The sequence below is a fragment of the Hippocampus zosterae genome, chromosome 21 (assembly GCF_025434085.1).
Source record: "Hippocampus zosterae strain Florida chromosome 21, ASM2543408v3, whole genome shotgun sequence".
Classification (NCBI taxonomy): Eukaryota; Metazoa; Chordata; class Actinopteri; order Syngnathiformes; family Syngnathidae; genus Hippocampus; species Hippocampus zosterae.
This window is the reverse complement of record NC_067471.1, coordinates 3,303,589-3,321,920: the sequence shown is the minus strand read 5'-3', so window position 1 is coordinate 3,321,920 and position 18,332 is coordinate 3,303,589. Positions and strand designations below refer to the sequence as shown.

General features: G+C 45.5%; 2 protein-coding genes and 1 long non-coding RNA gene across 4 annotated transcripts; 1 reads left to right on the top strand and 2 right to left on the bottom strand.

The window, feature by feature from the left end:
• The first annotated feature begins 387 nt into the window (after positions 1-387).
• Positions 388-7,695, top strand: LOC127593900 (FYVE, RhoGEF and PH domain-containing protein 4-like). Of its 2 annotated transcripts, none has more exons than XM_052055647.1 (15): positions 388-624; positions 1,676-1,777; positions 1,847-2,360; positions 2,549-2,891; positions 2,957-3,102; positions 3,360-3,516; positions 3,595-3,733; positions 3,825-3,883; positions 3,953-4,096; positions 4,165-4,337; positions 5,839-5,869; positions 5,988-6,071; positions 6,137-6,406; positions 7,130-7,264; positions 7,356-7,695. In XM_052055647.1, the coding sequence occupies exons 1-15, from the start codon at positions 504-506 to the stop codon at positions 7,584-7,586; spliced, it is 2,649 nt and encodes an 882-aa protein (XP_051911607.1). In that variant the 5' UTR covers positions 388-503; the 3' UTR covers positions 7,587-7,695. The 2 variants fall into 2 exon arrangements, with proteins under 2 accessions (XP_051911607.1, XP_051911606.1); XM_052055646.1 differs by lacking the exon at positions 388-624 and adding an exon at positions 1,281-1,407.
• On the bottom strand, positions 1,652-6,092 carry LOC127593915 (uncharacterized). The gene is made up of 2 exons (XR_007960548.1): positions 5,949-6,092; positions 1,652-3,115 (listed from the first exon to the last, which is right to left on the bottom strand). It is a non-coding gene; the product is annotated as an uncharacterized LOC127593915 (long non-coding RNA).
• LOC127593903 (DENN domain-containing protein 11-like) lies at positions 7,619-17,691 on the bottom strand. The gene is made up of 9 exons (XM_052055654.1): positions 16,644-17,691; positions 15,786-15,885; positions 14,475-14,633; positions 13,546-13,702; positions 13,333-13,471; positions 13,116-13,247; positions 9,490-9,640; positions 9,341-9,409; positions 7,619-9,121 (listed from the first exon to the last, which is right to left on the bottom strand). Exons 1-9 carry the CDS (start codon positions 17,002-17,004, stop codon positions 8,926-8,928), a joined length of 1,464 nt encoding a protein of 487 aa, XP_051911614.1. The 5' UTR covers positions 17,005-17,691; the 3' UTR covers positions 7,619-8,925.
• Between the last annotated feature and the right edge of the window lie 641 nt (positions 17,692-18,332).

Here is an 18,332-nt window from a genome sequence, read left to right as displayed (position 1 = left end):
CAAAAGCAAAATACCTCGTTTATGTAGTCCAACCCGAGCTAAAAATCGTCCTTCATGCACACATAAAAGAATTAAACTCTTTGCTCGCAATAGAAGCTAGCTATTAAAAAAATATATATATATGACGTCATTTGCGAGGGCAGATAGAGTTCCGCTGTTTGCTCTGTCTAAATGTATTCTATGTATCTTGTTAAATTTGATACATTTGTTGGTGTGTATGTACAATGCAATCTTTTTTTTCGTATAATCCCAAGAAAATCAACTAAAAATACAAACAACAGTTGTCAACAAGTGTTGAGGATTAGGATTGGCACTCTGGCGCCATCTTGATGTCGTATTGTGGAAATAGCAAATGGAGTCCTCCACCTCTCCATAATTAACTGCAGCAGCTCTGACACACCCACTTTGCCACACGCACATCACACCACTCAATTTTCTGGCCTTCTTTCACTCACCCACATTGACAGAACTTGGTCGCCACAGCGAGTTGAGACACCTTGACCATGTTCGACCTGAAGAAGAGGAATAGTTTGACGCTGAACAGCAGCAGCCGCGACGCCGAGGAGTTCCGACGCGTGGCGGTACGACGGAAGGCGAAAGGCGCTGACGCGGATTGTCGCGCAGGTGAGCTGCACTCCCTAAAAATCACCCTTTTAGCTAATTTGCTCACGTGAAATACGCTCAAGGAAATAAAATCGAAAATACCTCGCGTCATTGTCTTTTAGAGTTATTTGAAGCCAATTAACCACACTGGGTATGAATTAATATAAAATGACGACAGTGAAATTTGAAACTACACTTACGTCACTTCATAGTATGTCAATTTGCGTACAAAGACGCCATGTGTTGAATATATTCATTGTGAATCGTGTTAATTGGTGCCTGTGGGATTATTGAGGCAAATCTCTTTCCCCTGCTTCAGCCTGGACTTCGCTCTTTTGCTGTTTGTTTGGCACTTTCACACACAGCAGCAGCACGCACACACAAAGGCTCAGTTGTTCCTCTCCTAAAGGGTTTGTTTTACCCCTCTTGTCTAATTCGTGCCCTGATGGTACTGATAGAATTATGGAGTCATCAGTGCCAAGCATCACATCTTCCTATCCTTCTTCATATAAGTGACGAATGTGTCACCCCTGCGTTGAAATCCCATCCGGAAATTGATTTCAAGTGTTTTCTGCAATGGAAAATGTCACCCTTGAGCCTCTAACGAGAGGCCACCCCTTCTATATGCTGACAAGTGACGCAGAACTGAGAAAGCAGAAGTGTGACATAGTTGAGACATGGGCTCACTGGCACGACGAGCAGATCAGTTCAGCAGAGCCTCGGGAATGAACTGTAAAAGCTTCAATTCATGGAAGGTTGGCCCACGAAGTTATCAGTGCCGTAGAGATGAGCTGAAGGATGTAGGTTAGTGCGGATTTGTGTGTGTCAATGACTGCATCTTGCTGATTTTTACCACTATACTTGTGACTCTTGTCAAAAAAAAGTTGACTCACTGCCTCAAATCGATTTAAAAAATGTCAATGTGTTAAAAAGCTACAGTCAGATTTGGGGTCAAAGCTTTCAAGATGGTTTCCGAATGGGTGAACATGATGATTTTTAAGGGAACGACGTTATAACACTAACGAAATGCACCATCTGACACCTGGTCTAAAACGGTGCACGTTTATTTCAGTGGTAAGCGGCGGTTCTTGCAACAGCACCTGCGAATCAGCGCCCAATTCCAAACGCCAAGATGGAATAAGTCCATCCAAGAAAACTCCCTGCAAGCCACAAGGTGAGCTCAAGTCTGCTTTGAGCTCAACAGAGTCGATTCTGACATGAGATGCTTTCTGTGTACTTGCAGTGCCTCCAAAGCCTGCGCACCTCCAGACTCCAATGAGGAGTGGACTACCGTCTTCATCTGGGCTCCCCCCATGGCATTTGAATGAAGACAACACGCCGACCCAAGCGACATGCTACCACATGTGCCGTAGTCCTAACAAACTGGGACCGGGTTTTCTCAGTGAGCCACGTTTAAGCCCTACCAGCCTGTCCCCTTCTCAGAAGATCCCCAAACTTGCGAGCAGTCCGGCATTGTTGTCTCCAAGTTCGGGCAAGAGAGGTATCCACAAATGCAGTCCCTTGAGGGAGGGAGGCCACAGTCCGGCCAAGTTGTCCCCGAAAAACCGAAGCCCCCTCTCAGGACTACTGAAAACCCCGAGCCCCATTCAGGGAAAGATGGGCAGCTACACCCCTGCCAGTAACTCAAAATCCTGGCTGGGATTGAACAGGATCCCAAGCGGGAAGACTGAGGGACAAAAGAAGCACTCTGGGAAGTCTTTGAGTGTGCCGGATCTCATCGTGTACTTGGATGAAAGGTTGGATTTTTGGTTTTATAGAGTCTACTTCTTGATTTTTGTACAAAACTTTCATTCGACTCTTAAGTCGCGGTATTTCTTTTGGTCCAGAACTGTTACTGTCCGTCATGACAATAACTCTGGCCTGCGATTTGCGATTCAGTTCTTTCTCGCACTGCGACTCAATAACGCCAGGTTCGTTTTTCCAGAACTCCATCGGATATGGCAGAAGGTTCTGCCTTGCGCAGTCGACCCACCATCACCGTCAAAGCCCCAACGGACCAGAGACTCAATCGCACCGAGCGCGAAGTCACTCCGAACCTACAAACCGATCCCATCCGTGCCGATGAAGGCTCCAAGGTCCGCGTGGGATCCCGGTTCTCTTGCAAATGGACTGAGACTCCACGTGAAGACCAAAACTGCAAGGAGAGCGTTGAGAAGAAGACTGAGGGGCTAAAGGAGGAGAACACGGAGCAAAAGCTGTTCAAAATAGTCAGTGAACTCCTTCACACGGAGAGGGCCTACGTTGCCCGCCTTCACCTCCTGGACCAGGTCAGTGGGGGGGGTCTTGAAAGTCTATGGTCTTGAAAAGTCTTACACCAGTATTCCCTTTGCAGGTTTTCTGTCTGCAATTAACGGACGAGGCCGGACGTGGCTCCTTTCCGGCCGACGTGGTCCGAAACATCTTCTCCAACATTTCATCTATCTACTCCTTCCACAGTCAGTTCCTGCTGCCTGACCTGGAAGACTGCATCGGACACTGGTTGGTCCACATCCTGTGACAAAAAACGGAATCCAGTTTTTAAAATGTTTGTCGATCTGGCTTCGCTGTTTGATCTGGTGGCAAGTATCTTGAAGTGAGCAGAACATGGGCAGTTCCTCCTGGGTTTTCGCTATTCGTGGTGGGGGTGTAGGTCAACGGGCACTTTGTAATTTCATTTTCAGGTTCCTGATGAATGTGGGGCCACCAGTCACCACAAGATTGAAGTTGTATTTTGTTTTTGTTTTTCCCCCATTGAGGCATGAGCGTCCAGGTTTGGGCAACGTCCTCCTGCAGCACGCTCCCTTCCTGAGGATGTACGCCGATTACGTCAGGAACTTCGACCAGGCCATGGAGTTGGTGAGACTCTGGACCGAGCGCTCATCCGCTTTCCGCAATATCATCCAGGACATCCAGGTAGGAAAATCAAATCAGTTCCTCGCTGAAGATGCATAACATTCTTATTTATAAGAGCTCTTATTTTTCTCCATATAGAGTCAGGAAGTGTGCGTCAATCTCACTCTGCAGCATCACATGTTGGAACCGGTCCAGAGAATCCCTCGCTATGAGATGTTGCTCAGGGATTACGTCAAAACTGTACCCTCGAGTAACCCGGACTATGAGTTTGCTCAGCGTGAGTGTCGTCACTCGGCGTCATCCGACTTGATATTCAGCAAATATCACGTTGAACCAGTTTGGACTTTCTTTATCTCTCTTCGGCACAGAATCCCTGCAGACGATTTCCATGGCTGCCAATCACTCAAACAGTGCCGTCCATCAAGCTGTCAGTCGCCTTGCACTTCATCTTCATCTTCCGATGCTCAATTTTTTTCAAACGTTTTTTGTCTCGTAGGAGAGCATCAAGAGGTTGCTGGAGATCTACGAGATGGTCGGCGAGGAGGAAGTGGTGAACCCCACCAACGAGTTCCTCAGGGAGGGGCGTTTGCTCAAGCTCGCGGCGAGGAACATGTCTGCCATGGAGCGCCACCTCTTTCTGGTAAAACTATTTAATTTATCCCTCATGGCCAAATTCAATTTACAAACTCTATTTGTCTTATTGCACAGTTTAACAACTTCCTGCTGTGCTGCACGCCAAAGTTCAGCCTGGCAGGCCAGCGCTTTACGGTGCGCTGCCGTATCGGAATGGACGGCATGCAGGTGCAGCGAACCACCAATGAGGACCACCCGTACACCTTCCAGGTGTCGGGGAAGGAGAAAACCCTGGAGCTCCAGACCAGGTATGCGTCCTTTTTTAGATTAGGTTGTTTATCAAAATCATTACTGTGCTCCCACACTCTCTTCATGTTTTCTTCAGTTCTCTGTTTCAAACAAGAGAACTGCGATTTCCTCACAGGCGGTGGGGCCACTTTTTATTTCTGAAATGGTTGACAGTAAAATAAATAAATAGTTTTAACATGAACCAGAGTGTCCCCTACTGCTACTAGTAAGAGGTTTGCTTGAGCCCTGTACAATTCGGTCGGGGAAAACAATGAGGCTTTACTGCAGGGGTGTCCAAACTTTTTGCCAAGGGGGCCAGATTTTACGTGGTAAAATGTCGAGGGGGCCGACCTTGGCTGACATTCTTTACATTGAACAACAATATTGTTCAACAAATTTTAGTAAGCCAGTCTGTTTCACATTTGCATTTTTATTTTAATTTCAACAATCTTAAGAATTTCTTTTGGTTCATTTGAAACAGGTATATCACATTCAACTGTTTATTCACTTGACTTTTTCTTAAACAGAAGTCTCCTGAGTGCAAATTGATTTGAAACATAAAATGTATCACCATGACTTTTCAATAGTCACAAAACCTTTGACTCGAACAACAGGGAAATGAACAAGCAATACACATATCCACAACTGCAAGGATCATTTGAAATATGACATATCAGTCATTATAAACACGGAGTGATGTCTTGTTAACTCGTGAGTGATGCCCTCTAGTGTCTAAATGCTATTACTCATTTAGTGAATGCTATTACTCATTTAGCCACTAGAGGGAAGCAGTACTCTATGAAACATCACTCACCAGTCTACGAGACCTCAGTCAATGCAACACGTGTTCCATTGCGCCCAACCTGCGGGCCAGACGGCACTGATTTTATGACAGGGGCCGAGGGCCGGATGAAATTCGACCGCGGGCCGGACTTTGGACATACCTGCTTTACTGGATTGGAATTACTTTTTAGTAAACACATTCATTTGATCCGGTGTTCAATAGTTATATGTAGCCGTAGGGAAACTCCAGTGGTACTTTGACTTAAGAATGCTCTAACTTGACGTTTTGTTAAGAAAAAAAAGTGTGAGAATACGGCTAACTGTTGTGTTTATGGCCACTCAGCTGAAATGAGCTGTAAAGCGAAACCAAAACACAATTCAATGTTTCAAAGTGAAACGATAGCAGTCACTCATCTTTTAAATCAAATAAAGGAGTTTTATGGTAGCATACTGACCCAAGTCATTTGTAACTTTGTCTTTGCTAAAATTTCAAAAACATTTTTTGTTGATTTCCATTCACGTCTGTGGGGCAAGATGATTTAAGATATGAGTGACGGATGCTAAACAAATGACATTCGTAAGTCAAGGTACCACGACACCCAGCAGAAAACGACTTAGCTTAGCTTTTTTTTGCCATCTGAGAAAACGGGGCATTCCACAATGACAATAAATCGATTTTGATTACTTGTACGTAAGGTCAGACGGCACCATATTGATTTTGATTTGCTTTTTTTCTAGCTCTGAACAGGACCGAGATGAGTGGATAAAGGTAACGGCATCCCTTTTGTTGACTTAATGACATTTCAATCAAGGCAACGCCGCGTTTGTTACAATAAGTGTCATGTTACCTGGTGTGGGAAAATATGAACTTCACATTTGTTCTCCAGGTCATCCGGGACGCCATTGACGTGTTCCAGAAGAAAAACGAGACGTTCAAGTTGGCATCTAAGGAGCTAAATGTGGAGGAGCCGGTAAGTGGGGAGACTACCTGCAATACGGCCGGCGGCATCCGGGCTGAGGGCTCTCGTTTCCCCAGGCGGAGGAGCTCGGGCGGCGCGCCCCTCGCTGGATCCGCGACAACGAAGTGACCCTGTGCATGAAGTGTCGGGAGCCCTTCAACCCGCTGACCAGACGCCGACATCACTGCCGGGCCTGCGGCTGCGTGGTGTGCTGGAAGTGCTCAGACAACAAGGTGCCGCTGGCGTATGACGGCAACAAGCTGAACAAGGTGTGCAAATCCTGCTACTCCATCTTGACGGCGCAGAGAGGAAGGAGGGCCGAGAGCACTAAGAGGCCAACAGCTGAGGTGAGTGGGTCGAATAAAAGGAGTGGGTGGGCCCAAGGGGTCGACTAGGTCATTCTTGGAAAAAAAGTTGATCGTTATTAATCCTTTCATTCACCCTGTAACATGCTAACATGATGGCCGCTGTGCCTGAAAGGGTTAAACAAATAAATCATGCTCCTTTTTGAATGTGAGCATTTCAAATGAATTTATTTGAAATAAAATGTTTGAGTAAGAGCAAACAATTTTCAAAAAATGTCCGTCTGTGCACATGAAAAAAATGCATTTCAAATAACCGAGTTTTATTGACAATTAATGACAGTTAAAAAAAAACATCCAAGTAAATTCTATTTTTGTCATTAAAGAATTTAATTCACCAAAACAAAAATTTTAATTTTATTTTAGCAATAATTGAGATGTGAAGTCAATTCAAATATATTTCACAAACTTTTAATGTTATGCAAATAATATATTTACAATGAGCAACTGTGCATAACCAGCCTACTGTGCTCATAAAAATGCATGTTCATTTTGTATTAGTATTATTTTTAAAAAGTATTGAATATTTTTGCATTTGATAGTAAATGGCTAATTTTAGAAAAACTGACATAAGCACAATGTAAGACTCTCTATAGTGTAAAAGGTTAGTAGACCTGATTAGGGGCCAAACTTTGCCCATCCCCGATCTAAATCCAGAGTGTGAGTCTAAATGTAGTACCTTTTTTTTTTTTTTGCCCTCCCCCTCAGTCGGGGCCTTTGTCAGCGTCCTGCATAATGAGCGGCTTCCTGCAATACAGCGACTATCCCAAAACGTGGCAGCGGGTGTTTGCTGTCATCAACAAAATGCAACCGCTGGTCCTCTCTTTATATGTAGCTCAACAGGTAAATTACATTTTTTCCCCCTAACTACAAAATTATGACTTACCTTTTTACTTTTTTCTCCCCCCCCCCCCCCCCCCCCCCTCCCATTCAGGATACAAAGCCTCTCTCCTGTATTTCTCTGCTGGGCTGCATAGTGGAAGATCCCCCTCCGGAGCTCCATGGACAATCCTGCTTCAATTTAAGACAATCCAAAAGCTGCCACAAGTTCACCTGCGACCACGCGGACGTCAAACGAGCCTGGTTGGCCGCTCTCAGGGCGGCCGCGAGGGGCTCAGACGACTGCGCCAGCGAATCCAGCGGGGAAGAATTTGTTATCGTTTAGGAACGGGCAACATTCAAACAAGAGAACTGCGATTTCCTCACAGGCGGTGGGGCCACTTTTTATTTCTGAAATGGTTGACAGTAAAATAAATAAATAGTTTTAACATGAACCAGAGTGTCCCCTACTGCTACTAGTAAGAGGTTTGCTTGAGCCCTGTACAATTCGGTCGGGGAAAACAATGAGGCTTTACTGGATTGGAATTGCTTTTTAGTAAACACATTCATTTGATCCGGTGTTCAATAGTTATATGTAGCCGTAGGGAAACTCCAGTGGTACTTTGACTTAAGAATGCTCTAACTTGACGTTTTGTTAAGAAAAAAAAGTGAGAGAATACGGCTAACTGTTGTGTTTATGGCCACTCAGCTGAAATGAGCTGTAAAGCGAAACCAAAACACAATTCAATGTTTCAAAGTGAAACGATGGCAGTTACTCATATTTTAAATCAAATAAAGGAGCTTTATTCAAATCGGGTTATTTTTTTTGTTTTTTTTTTGGTCAAGCGCTACACAGAGTACCGTAGCGTGGTCTTTGCTAAAAGTCTGCTAGCTTAATGATAATACATCATAGGAAATACTGTAGGGGGGCTAATAAGATAAGATAACCTTTATTTGTCCCACATTGGGGAAATTTTCAGTCCACAGCAGCAAAATTGGGGGGGGGGTAATGAAAGTAGCATCAATATTGAGGAAAAAAGGTTAGCATGGTAGCATACTGGCCCAAGTCATTTGTAACTTTATGTCCTTGCTAAAATTTCTACATATTTTTTTTGTTGTTGATTTTCATTCACGTCAGTGGGGCAAGATGATTTAAGATATGAGTGATGGATGCTAAACAAATGACATTCGTAAGTCAAGGTACCACGAAAGCTAGCAGAAAATGACTTAGCTTCCTCCCCAAGGGCCTGCGTTCGTCTTGATTAGTGTTCCAACTCCAACTGGACGTTGGACGCGGAGGCTCAGCTGGCAGCGGGCTAAATAAATCCGTGTCGACGCCACTTTGAGCCCGTTGAAAAGATTTCAATTTGGTCTCAGCTATGGTTAAGAAGAAGAAAAAAAACAGATACATCCTTCAACGACAGTGTTCACATTTTACAAATGAAATGTTGATTTGTACATAAATGCTTCAACTAGGCCTGAGGAGACCCACATGGGAAAGGCAAAACAATATTTACAGAACGGCAGGCTGTGTTCACCGGTCATGCAACACAGTATCCAGGTTGGAGTGGGGGGCGGGGGTTGCTCGACCCACTGGCAGCAGAGGAAGATTTAAAAAAAAAATTAATAAATGAGGAGGCGGCTATTTGCGGCCGAGAAGCCATCCAGAAGGCGGAATCGGCGTCTCAGCTGCAGCAAAGCTGGTCGGACACCAGCAGCGCGTCAAAACCGTAGATCTCCAGCAGGTGGAGCAGGAAGAGCCGATCGCCGTGCGGGTCCAGTCCCATGGCCCTCATGCTCTCCGTAGTCAGCGTCGGGTCAGGACTGGCGGCCACCTCGTTCAGGGTCTGGAAAATCCGGTTGTTCTGCTCCAGGAAAAACCTGAAGTCAAAATATACGTTGCAGTATGTGCACGCTTTTCGGATTAAAATATTTGACATGAACCCTTTTCGGGGACAGCGGTCATGACAGCTGAACATGTTATCAGGTTACTCAATTACATAATGACCTTGTCCATCTGCCCACTTCAACAATCAAATGCGAGAGACGTTTCCTGACCCCTGAATCCGACTCATTTTTTTTCAATTTGTGTGACCTTACAGAATAAAGAGATCCTCTTCACTGGACACGCAGTCGCCATTCTCCTCCTGAGAGTACAACAGCATCTTCCTGCGACAGTTAAATCATACAATCGGCATTCAGTATGACTGATGTTGACGGATTTTATTTTCTTTTGTTACATGACACACCTTTCCTCAGTGAGCTTGCGATATTTCTCCCGGTCGGCTGGGCTGATGCGGAGCAGTGGTTTGAGACCCTCCCTGTAAGTCTTGACGTTCTGATTGTCCACGTAGACGTCGTAGAGATCCCGCTTCTCCTCGAAGATCTTTTCGGTCGTACCTGCGCATAGTAACCATGCGGGTGTGCAAAACTTGGATTTTTTTTTTTAATGGAGAGACGGTTCATAATCAATGACAATCCCTGTAATTCGTGTGTGATAGGGACTCGCCAATCGCGAAAATCCGTATATGATGACGGCCACTAAAATGTGATTCGGGGTTGGGGGGGGACATGTTTATACCCCCAAATTCTTCAACCTATGACATGTGTTTTCCAGGAAAAAGCGGCGAGAAGTTGGGGGCGGGCGGGGGAGATTCGGGGATCACACTGCCCAATAAAATAATTAATTAAGTGAGAAAAAAAAAGTCAGAGTGTTTTGCATGTCCCCTCCGTGAGCCGTCACCTTACCGTGGTGGAGGGGTTTGTGTGTCCCAATGATCCGAGGAGCTAAGGAGCGGGCACAGCCCGAAGAGGCAACGTGGGTCCCCCTTCCCGTGGGCTCACCACCCATGAGAGGGGCCAAAGGGGTGCAATGTGAGCTGGGCGGCAGCCAAAAGCGGGGACACTGGCAGTCCGATCCTCGGCTGCAGAAGCTAGCTCTTGGGACATGGAATGTCACCTCTCTGGCAGGGAAGGAGCCCGAGCTGGTGAGTGAGGCAGAGAATTTCCGACCTGATATAGTCGGACTTGCCTCCACACACAGCCTGGGTTCTGGTACCAGTTCTCTCGAGAGGGGTTGGACTCTCTTCCACTCTGGAGTTGCTCACGGTGAGAGGCGCAGAGCAGGTGTGGGCATACTCATTGCCCCCCGGCTCCGATGGTGGCGGAAGATGTCGGTCCGTCCTGGCAGACCCAAACGTATTGTGAGGGTTTGTTGGGAGCGTCTGGCGGAATCCCCTGTCAGAAGGAGTTTCAACTCCCACCTTCGACAGAGCTTTTCCCATCTTCCGGGAGAGGCGGGGGACATTGAGCCCGAGTGGACAATGTTCCGTGCCTCTATTGTTGAGGCGGCCAATCTGAGTTGTGGCCGTAAGGTGGTTGGTGCCTGTCGTGGCGGCAACCCCCGTACTCGCTGGTGGACACCAGCAGTAAGGGATGCCGTCAAGCTGAAGAAGGAGTCCTATCGAGCCTTTATGGCCTGTGGGACCCCAGAGGCAGCTGACGGGTATCGACTGGCCAAGCGGAACGCAGCTTCGGTGGTCGCAGAGGCAAAAACCCGAGCGTGGGAAGAGTTTGGTGAGGCCATGGAAGCCGACTTCCGGACGGCTTCGAGGAAATTCTGGCCCACCACACGACGTCTCAGGAGGGGGAAGCAGTGCACCACTAACACTGTGTACAGTGGGGATGGGGCGCTGCTGACTTCGACTCGGGACGTTGTGAACCGGTGGCAGAGTACTTCGAAGACCTCCTCAACTCCACCAACACGTCTTCCTTGGAGGAAGCAGAGCCCGGGGACTCTGAGGTGGGCTCTCCTATCTCTGTGGCTGAAGTCACCGATGTGGTTAAAAAGCTCCTTGGTGGCAAGGCCCCAGGGGTGGATGAGATCCGCCCGGAGTTCCTCAAGGCTCTGGATGTTGTGGGGCTGTCCTGGTTGACACGCCTCTGCAACATCGCGTGGTCAACAGGGAGAGTGCCTCTGGATTGGCAGACCGGGATGGTAGTCCCTCTTTTTAAAAAGGGGGACCGGAGGGTGTGTTCCAACTATAGAGAGATCACACTCCTCAGCCTCCCTGGTAAGGTCTATTCAGGGGTGCTGGAGAGGAGGGTCCGTCAGGAAGTCGAGCCTCAGATTGAGGAGGAGCAGTGTGGTTTTCGTCCCGGCCGTGCAACAGTGGACCAGCTCTACACCCTTAGCAGGGTCCTCGAGGGTATGTGGGAATTCGCCCAACCAGTCTACATGTGTTTTGTGGACTTGGAGAAGGCGTTTGACCGTGTCCCTCGGGGAGTTCGGTGGGGGGTGCTTCGAGGGTATGGGGTACCGAACCCCATGATACGGGCTGTTCGGTCACTATACCACCGATGTCAGAGTTTGGTTTGCATTGCCGGCAGTAAGTCGGAATCGTTTCCAGTGGGGGTAGGACTCCGCCAAGGCTGCCCTTTGTCACCGATTCTGTTCATAACCTTTATGGACAGAATTTCTAGGCGCAGCCGAAGCGTTGAGGGGGTCCGTTTTGGGGGCCTCAGTATTGCATCCCTGCTTTTTGCAGATGATGTGGTGCTGTTGGCTCCTTCAAACAGGGCTCTCCAACTCTCACTGGAGCGTTTCGCAGCCGAGTGTGAAGCGGTTGGGATGAAGATCAGCACCTCCAAATCTGAAACCATGGTCCGCAGTCGAAAAAGGGTGGAGTGCCCCCTCCGGGTCGGGGAGGAGATCTTGCCCCAAGTGGAGGAGTTCAAGTATCTTGGGGTCTTGTTCACGAGTGGGAGCAGAAGGGAGCGGGAGATCGACAGGCGGATTGGTGCAGCGTCTGCTGTGATGCGGACGTTGTATCGGTCTGTCGTGGTGAAGAAGGAGCTGAGCCAAAGGGCGAAGCTCTCAATTTACCGGTCGATCTACGTTCCAACCCTCATCTATGGTCACGAGCTATGGGTCATGACCGAAAGAATGAGATCCCGGTTACAAGCGGCCGAAATGAGTTTTCTCCGCAGGGTGTCCGGGCTCTCCCTTAGAGATAAGGTGAGAAGCTCGGTCATCCGGGAGGGGCTCAGAGTCAAGCCGCTTCTCCTCCATATCGAGAGGAGCCAGATGAGGTGGCTTGGGCATCTGATTCGGATGCCTCCTGAGCGCCTCCCCCGGCGTGAGGTGATGTTATTTATAGAAAATGTTATTCTATTATCATAAATGTCGCAAATATACAAGGTGTACAATTTATTTGAATGATCTGAACAATTTTTTTAATGGTTTTAAACATCTTTATAATTCATCCATCTGAACTGATTAATTATACTTTACTTCAAACAATAAAATAAATTTCTCAAATGTATTTATATGAATAGGCTTATTTTAGAATTTATTTTACAGAATTTGTTTTTCAATTTACCAAACATCGAATTTTAAAAAATGAAAATAGAATGTCTATGTGCGTTTTTTTTTGTTAGTGACTGTAAACATATATCATGCTGAATGCACAGACATCATTGTTTATTTCTCTAATATGATATTGTGTGATCACAAGATAAAAAAACGCACCACAAACATTTAATCTGAGCATTATTTTTTTTCATTATTTACAGTAAAAATATTGACCAAATATTAAAGATCAAATATGGAGTATATGTAAAAGTATGCATACATATGTGTTTGTGTGTGTAAAATTGTATTTGTCTATTTAAATATTAATTTAGAATTAATATATTAACTAATCGTTCGATACATCTAAAACGGTTTATTTTACTAATGTTTTGTTTTGTTGTTGTTTTACAATGGACATCATTTTTCAAATCGGCTTCATTAACCAATTTTATGACCCAACTTAAAATAAAAGGCAAAATTAACGTGGGCATCAACTGTATGTTACCGTGACGTTTCACTCACATGCCACATAGGAGAGCTCATTCTCCAGCGCGCTAATGTCAGCCACGTTGACGTAGAAGAAAGGCCTGAACTCGGGCACGGCCACGCCCACTCCCGGGATGGAAATGTTTGCCAGGCAACAGCAGCAGTACACTAAGATGTGGTGGGGACAAGAGCGATAAAACACACACCAAGTGTCGTTTTTTTTAGCTTTCAAAAGCCAGCTGTTTCTCCGCACCTCGGTAGCAGACCACGCCCACGGGCGGCGGAGAAAAAATGAGGATTCGCCGCCGCAGCAGCGCCAGCTTCCACAGCACCATGATCTGCTCGCCGAAGAAGCGGATGAACTGGGACATGCAGCCTGCCGGGTGGGTGATCTGGCAACAACCTCTTTAAAATGAGAGTGGTGGGGAAAAAATGCAGAACCGGGGGGTTGTGGTGGGTTTTTAACCTTCATTTCTGGATGCATGCTATGGTTGATGGCGACCCCCCAGGCACTGATAGGGCAAAGTGAAACGACGTCATCGCCACTAGGGAGCAGCAGTGCCCTCTTGTCCTCGTAGAAGGCCTCCAAAGGAGAGTAGTGGCCTGGGGATTGAAGTTGGAGCCTGGCTCCGGAGGAAAAGAAAAAAAAAAGCACAGTCAGCGGAAAAACAATGACATCCTTGCTGCAGTGAAACATGAACAGGTTTTAGATTTGTGAACTGGAGGACATCTTGAACTAGCAAGAATCGGACAGAGTTTTGTATATGCGTTGATCAGGAGTGTTCATTTTTCACAGAGGACAAAGAATATATGACTGTGTACTTGTCAATTGTCCTTTCATCATTTAAAAACCACGGTAATATAAGATGCTATTTAGCGTTAGCATGAAGGCCACGGACTCAAAGTCTATGTGCATCTTTGTTTAACAATAATTTAGGTCTTGCTTGACAAGAAACTTCAGCTGTGTGAGAAAGAAGCAAAACTAAAAAAAAGGGTCCACCAGATGGCGCCAAAGTACTTTTGTTTTGGCTTGCGCATGGAATGAGAATCAGTGGCATGTCTTGTTTGAAAGATGTTTGGATTTTTCGCTTTTGTCTGCCAAAAGATAAAAAAAACACCCTGCTTGCTTCCAAAGCTGAGAACGCCCCACTCCCCTCAAAAAAGGGAGAGAGGAAGGGCGGATGAGAAGGCATCCACAAGATGTCAACTATTTTGTGAGCAACAGGGCGCTCTTTGTGAAAAGAGTGGATGAGTAAGGCACGAGTGACTGGAGGTCACAGAGTTGAGGAATCGTCATGAGGGAAAGTCAAGACGAATTTCTCACCCTAACAGAGCACTCTATATTTCAACCTCATCTTTAAAATGAAAAAGAAATCAAAACCTAAGGCATGATACCTGACTTGGTGCTCCAGGAAGCTCATGTAGCGGTAGAGCAAAGTGTAGGAAGGCGACAGGATGCCCACCGACTTCATCCTGGCGCCGCGCTCTGCTGTGCTCTCCACCGCCATGTTGGCGAAACAGGCCAGGCCGAAGTAGGAGCCTTTCCGGAAGTAGCTGGGCATGCATGGTGTGCGTGTTGGGGGTTGGGAGGGGGGCAGAGGGGGGTGGGTAGATAAAGCCTGTGAATCATGGAAGCAACGGCAGGGCCAGATGGCTGAGCTGCTTTTCTTTTATTTATTTATTTATCTGTTGGGATTTTTTGTTGTTTTTTTCACATTCTGCTAAGAGGAAGTACATTTCCCAAAAAAATATATCCATGTTTGATGTCTTTTTTAATCTGTATTTATTCCATTCAAATTGACCGTATTTTCCGCACTATAAGGCGCACCCTAAAAGCATGAAATGTTCTGTGTGTCTTATAATCCGATGCGCCTTATATATGGATCAATATTCTGATTTCTTGGATATAGAATTTTAAATGTTATGCAACGCGCTTTGTTACAGCTGCAGCGGTTGTTGAAAGCATGATATAAATAAAGCTATATTGTATTGTATACCCTTTAGCGTAGCTCCTTCTAGTGGATGCATAAAGCAACCGCAGCCACTTTTGAAGCTTCTATTCTGTGCGGCTTATAATGTGGTGCGCCCTACATTTGAAAACTGTTTTAAAATAGGCCATTCATTGAAGGTATGCCTTATAATCTGAAGCGCCTTATAGTGACGAAAATACGGGATACTAGCAGGAAATGTAGCATGTCATATAGTTTGGACAATGTGTAGACATTTGTTTTAACGGTATTTAGGAATACATTCTACATGTACTGCTGCTGAAAGGAATATGCAACATTTCGGCTTCTTTGTTTTGTATTGAATATAATTAAACATGTTGGCTTCATCAAATAAAATCCGATTAAATTTTTAGTGCATTTGTTTATTTGGTTTAGTTTTTCTTTTTGAATTATTTCTAAATGTGGCCCGGTTAGCTTTGCGGTCTATTCATAAAATATTGTAAAATAAAACCCCGCCACATTTTCAAAACCTACTTGGCTATTTTTAACCCTTTCAGGGACAGCGGTTCCTACAGTGGACATCTTATCAGCCGGGCAGGACAAGAACAGCCAATCGAAAAGCCGCATCATTTTGATAAAATAAAAATCAGACAAGGTAACGGCATGCCGTATACTTACAATAAAATACGAATGAAACGGTCACAAAATATTGAAACTTGTTGATCAAATATTGACATGCAAATCGGGAGCCACTTACATGAAGTCTGTGGTGACTCTGTGGGAGCCGCTGGCGATGGCTTTAAACTCCACTCCTTCCAGGTCTATATCCTTGGGTAGGCACCACTCAAGCATGTTTCCTACCACACACACACACACACACAAATCATGTCAAAACAACACGGACATGCGCGTTCGATACCCTGAACGTTATGCGGCAGCTGGTTCCATTTGTCACGAGTGAAACTGGAAGATATCAGAGATCTTGATTTGGTAGACCTGTTTGGTGGATGGACTATTTCGGCAAAGGTGATGTGTTCGCCGCCAGAGATTGAAAGAAATTGACTTTTTGGTCTGAGTTAGTTAGGAAAAACGACATTTGTTTCCTTTCGCAATGATTGTAATTGGATGAATCCCCAGCTCACGTAAATAAGTTGAGTAAAATGTTATTACAGTGAAGATGAGGCCTTATTGCGCCCACTGCCCTCTGTCAAAAAAAATAAAAAGTACAAGCGCCCAGCCTCCATAGAGTGCTGCTTTCTCCACAGAACCAGCCGTTTTATTTTTCATTCCCGTGGATCAATGAGCCAACTTGTCTGCACTGATTCACAAGAATCCCGAAAACAAAACAGACGTCACAGTTTTAAGATTACGAATCATTTACTGATTTTGTCAATCAAGGCCAGGTCATAAAACAGGGCCACACCTGTTTGAGACATGCAGACACAGATTTTTCTCCCCGTGCATTCGCTGCGATTTTTTTTGTAAGGAATAGTAAAAATATCGTATTGTTTTGATTGGTAATAATGAAAAGTGAACATAAATGTAGTTTTAACACAGATATGGGGTGAAGCCAACGAGGTGTCTGGCCAAACGTCTTGCATATTTGATGTCGCACCTGTTCTCGTGTTGAACGTAACCACAAAAACCGACACGATTTGATCCTTTTCCTCCCACGTCACCATCCGATCTTCCAGCGGCACATCCCCGGGTCCTGAATCCGAGGGATGTTCCAGCGCGTCGGGTCGCCGTATTCCATCCGCGCCCGCCTGAGTGATGGAGGTTGCGGGTGGGGCGCCGCAGCCGTCTGGACCCCCCGGAGCGCCGCTCCACCCAAGCTCCGGCGCGGAGACAGCCGGCGGACCGCGGCTGTCGGAGGGACTCGCTAGCCGGTCCCTGTAGTCAACACCGGTGGGCTTCTCCGCGGACGGGACCTCTTCCCAGTCCAGCAGAGGGGCTCGGTCCGACCGCTCCCCCATCCGTCTGCGTCTCGCCGCGGATTGCAACCGATGTCTCAGGCGACAGGCGCCACCAGACGCATCCGTGAACGACGAAGGCTCAAACCCGCATGTTCGACTTGTTGGGGTTGCTACAAAAGGGTTTCATTCTGTTGCAGAATTGCAGCCGGAGCTCACAGTGAGGAATATTCCTCCCAGGGAGAAGATAAAATTTGATGCTGTTGAGAGAGGGGCAGCTCCTTTCGCTCCAGCTCGAGTTGCGTTCACAAGCAGACTGTTAAAATTACCTTCCAAACTGTTCAGGTTAAATGTGACACAAAGTCATAACCTTCCTAATTCTTTTTACCGTTAAATTTAAATGATGCACAGAGCTACAACAGTTTGACGTTTATTTTTTCATCAGATAAAGAATATATGCCCAAGTATGTTTTTATTTTCTTTCTACGTGGATTGCTTCACCATTTATCTTCAAATATCTGTTGCTTAAAGTGTTATTGCTACTTTCATTAGCCTGCTGACGGAAATTTGATTGTGTTTTCGCATTAAGCTAACAGATATTGAAATATATCTGACTGCATCACAATTCAAGGTATTACTGGGTGAGTCATTTTTGGGGACAGTGTTAACCATGTTCAAGAGGGACCGTGAACTGCTTCTAGTTTCACTCCATTTGCACAGTGACAGTATTGGAAAAAGCCTCTTATTCAGTGCCCCCCATTCCTAAACACACCTCAATTGTAGCTTCGTGTTTAATAGACAATCTGAACAAATGTTGATTATTTGGCAAACACAAATTTGTCTAGCAAAACAGAAAGTTTTATAATTTAGAGAGATGTAATCCTTTGAACGCAGATTTTATTTTTCAACGTCTTCTCCGCAACTCCCATACGAACGAGAACACACCTTTTTCCGGCTACTCAAACACTTCCTGGTTTCCTTCAGCCAATCAGACGATATCAACATAAACTTGTTTCAGCAATTATTAAACGGAATATAACCTAGGTAACTGTAACACCAAATAATATAATGCTCAAATATAAAATGAAAACAATTAATAATTTAACATAAGCTTACACATATATGAATCCAAAAGCAAAGAGACGTCGAAAAATACATATTGTTTTAGGATTACTCGTTCATTTATGAACCGAAGGCACTCTTTATCGTGTTAACAAATGCTTGCAAGCGGTTGTTTACGATTTGGCTTCTTGAACGTGCACCGATTAACATACAACTTTCTCCGACCAGTAGCACTTTCGACGAAAACGTGTTTTTTTAAATAGTTTTTTTTACTTCAAATCTTGTCGATGCTTTATATGTAAATGTAGTTACTACAAAGTAAAAGCATA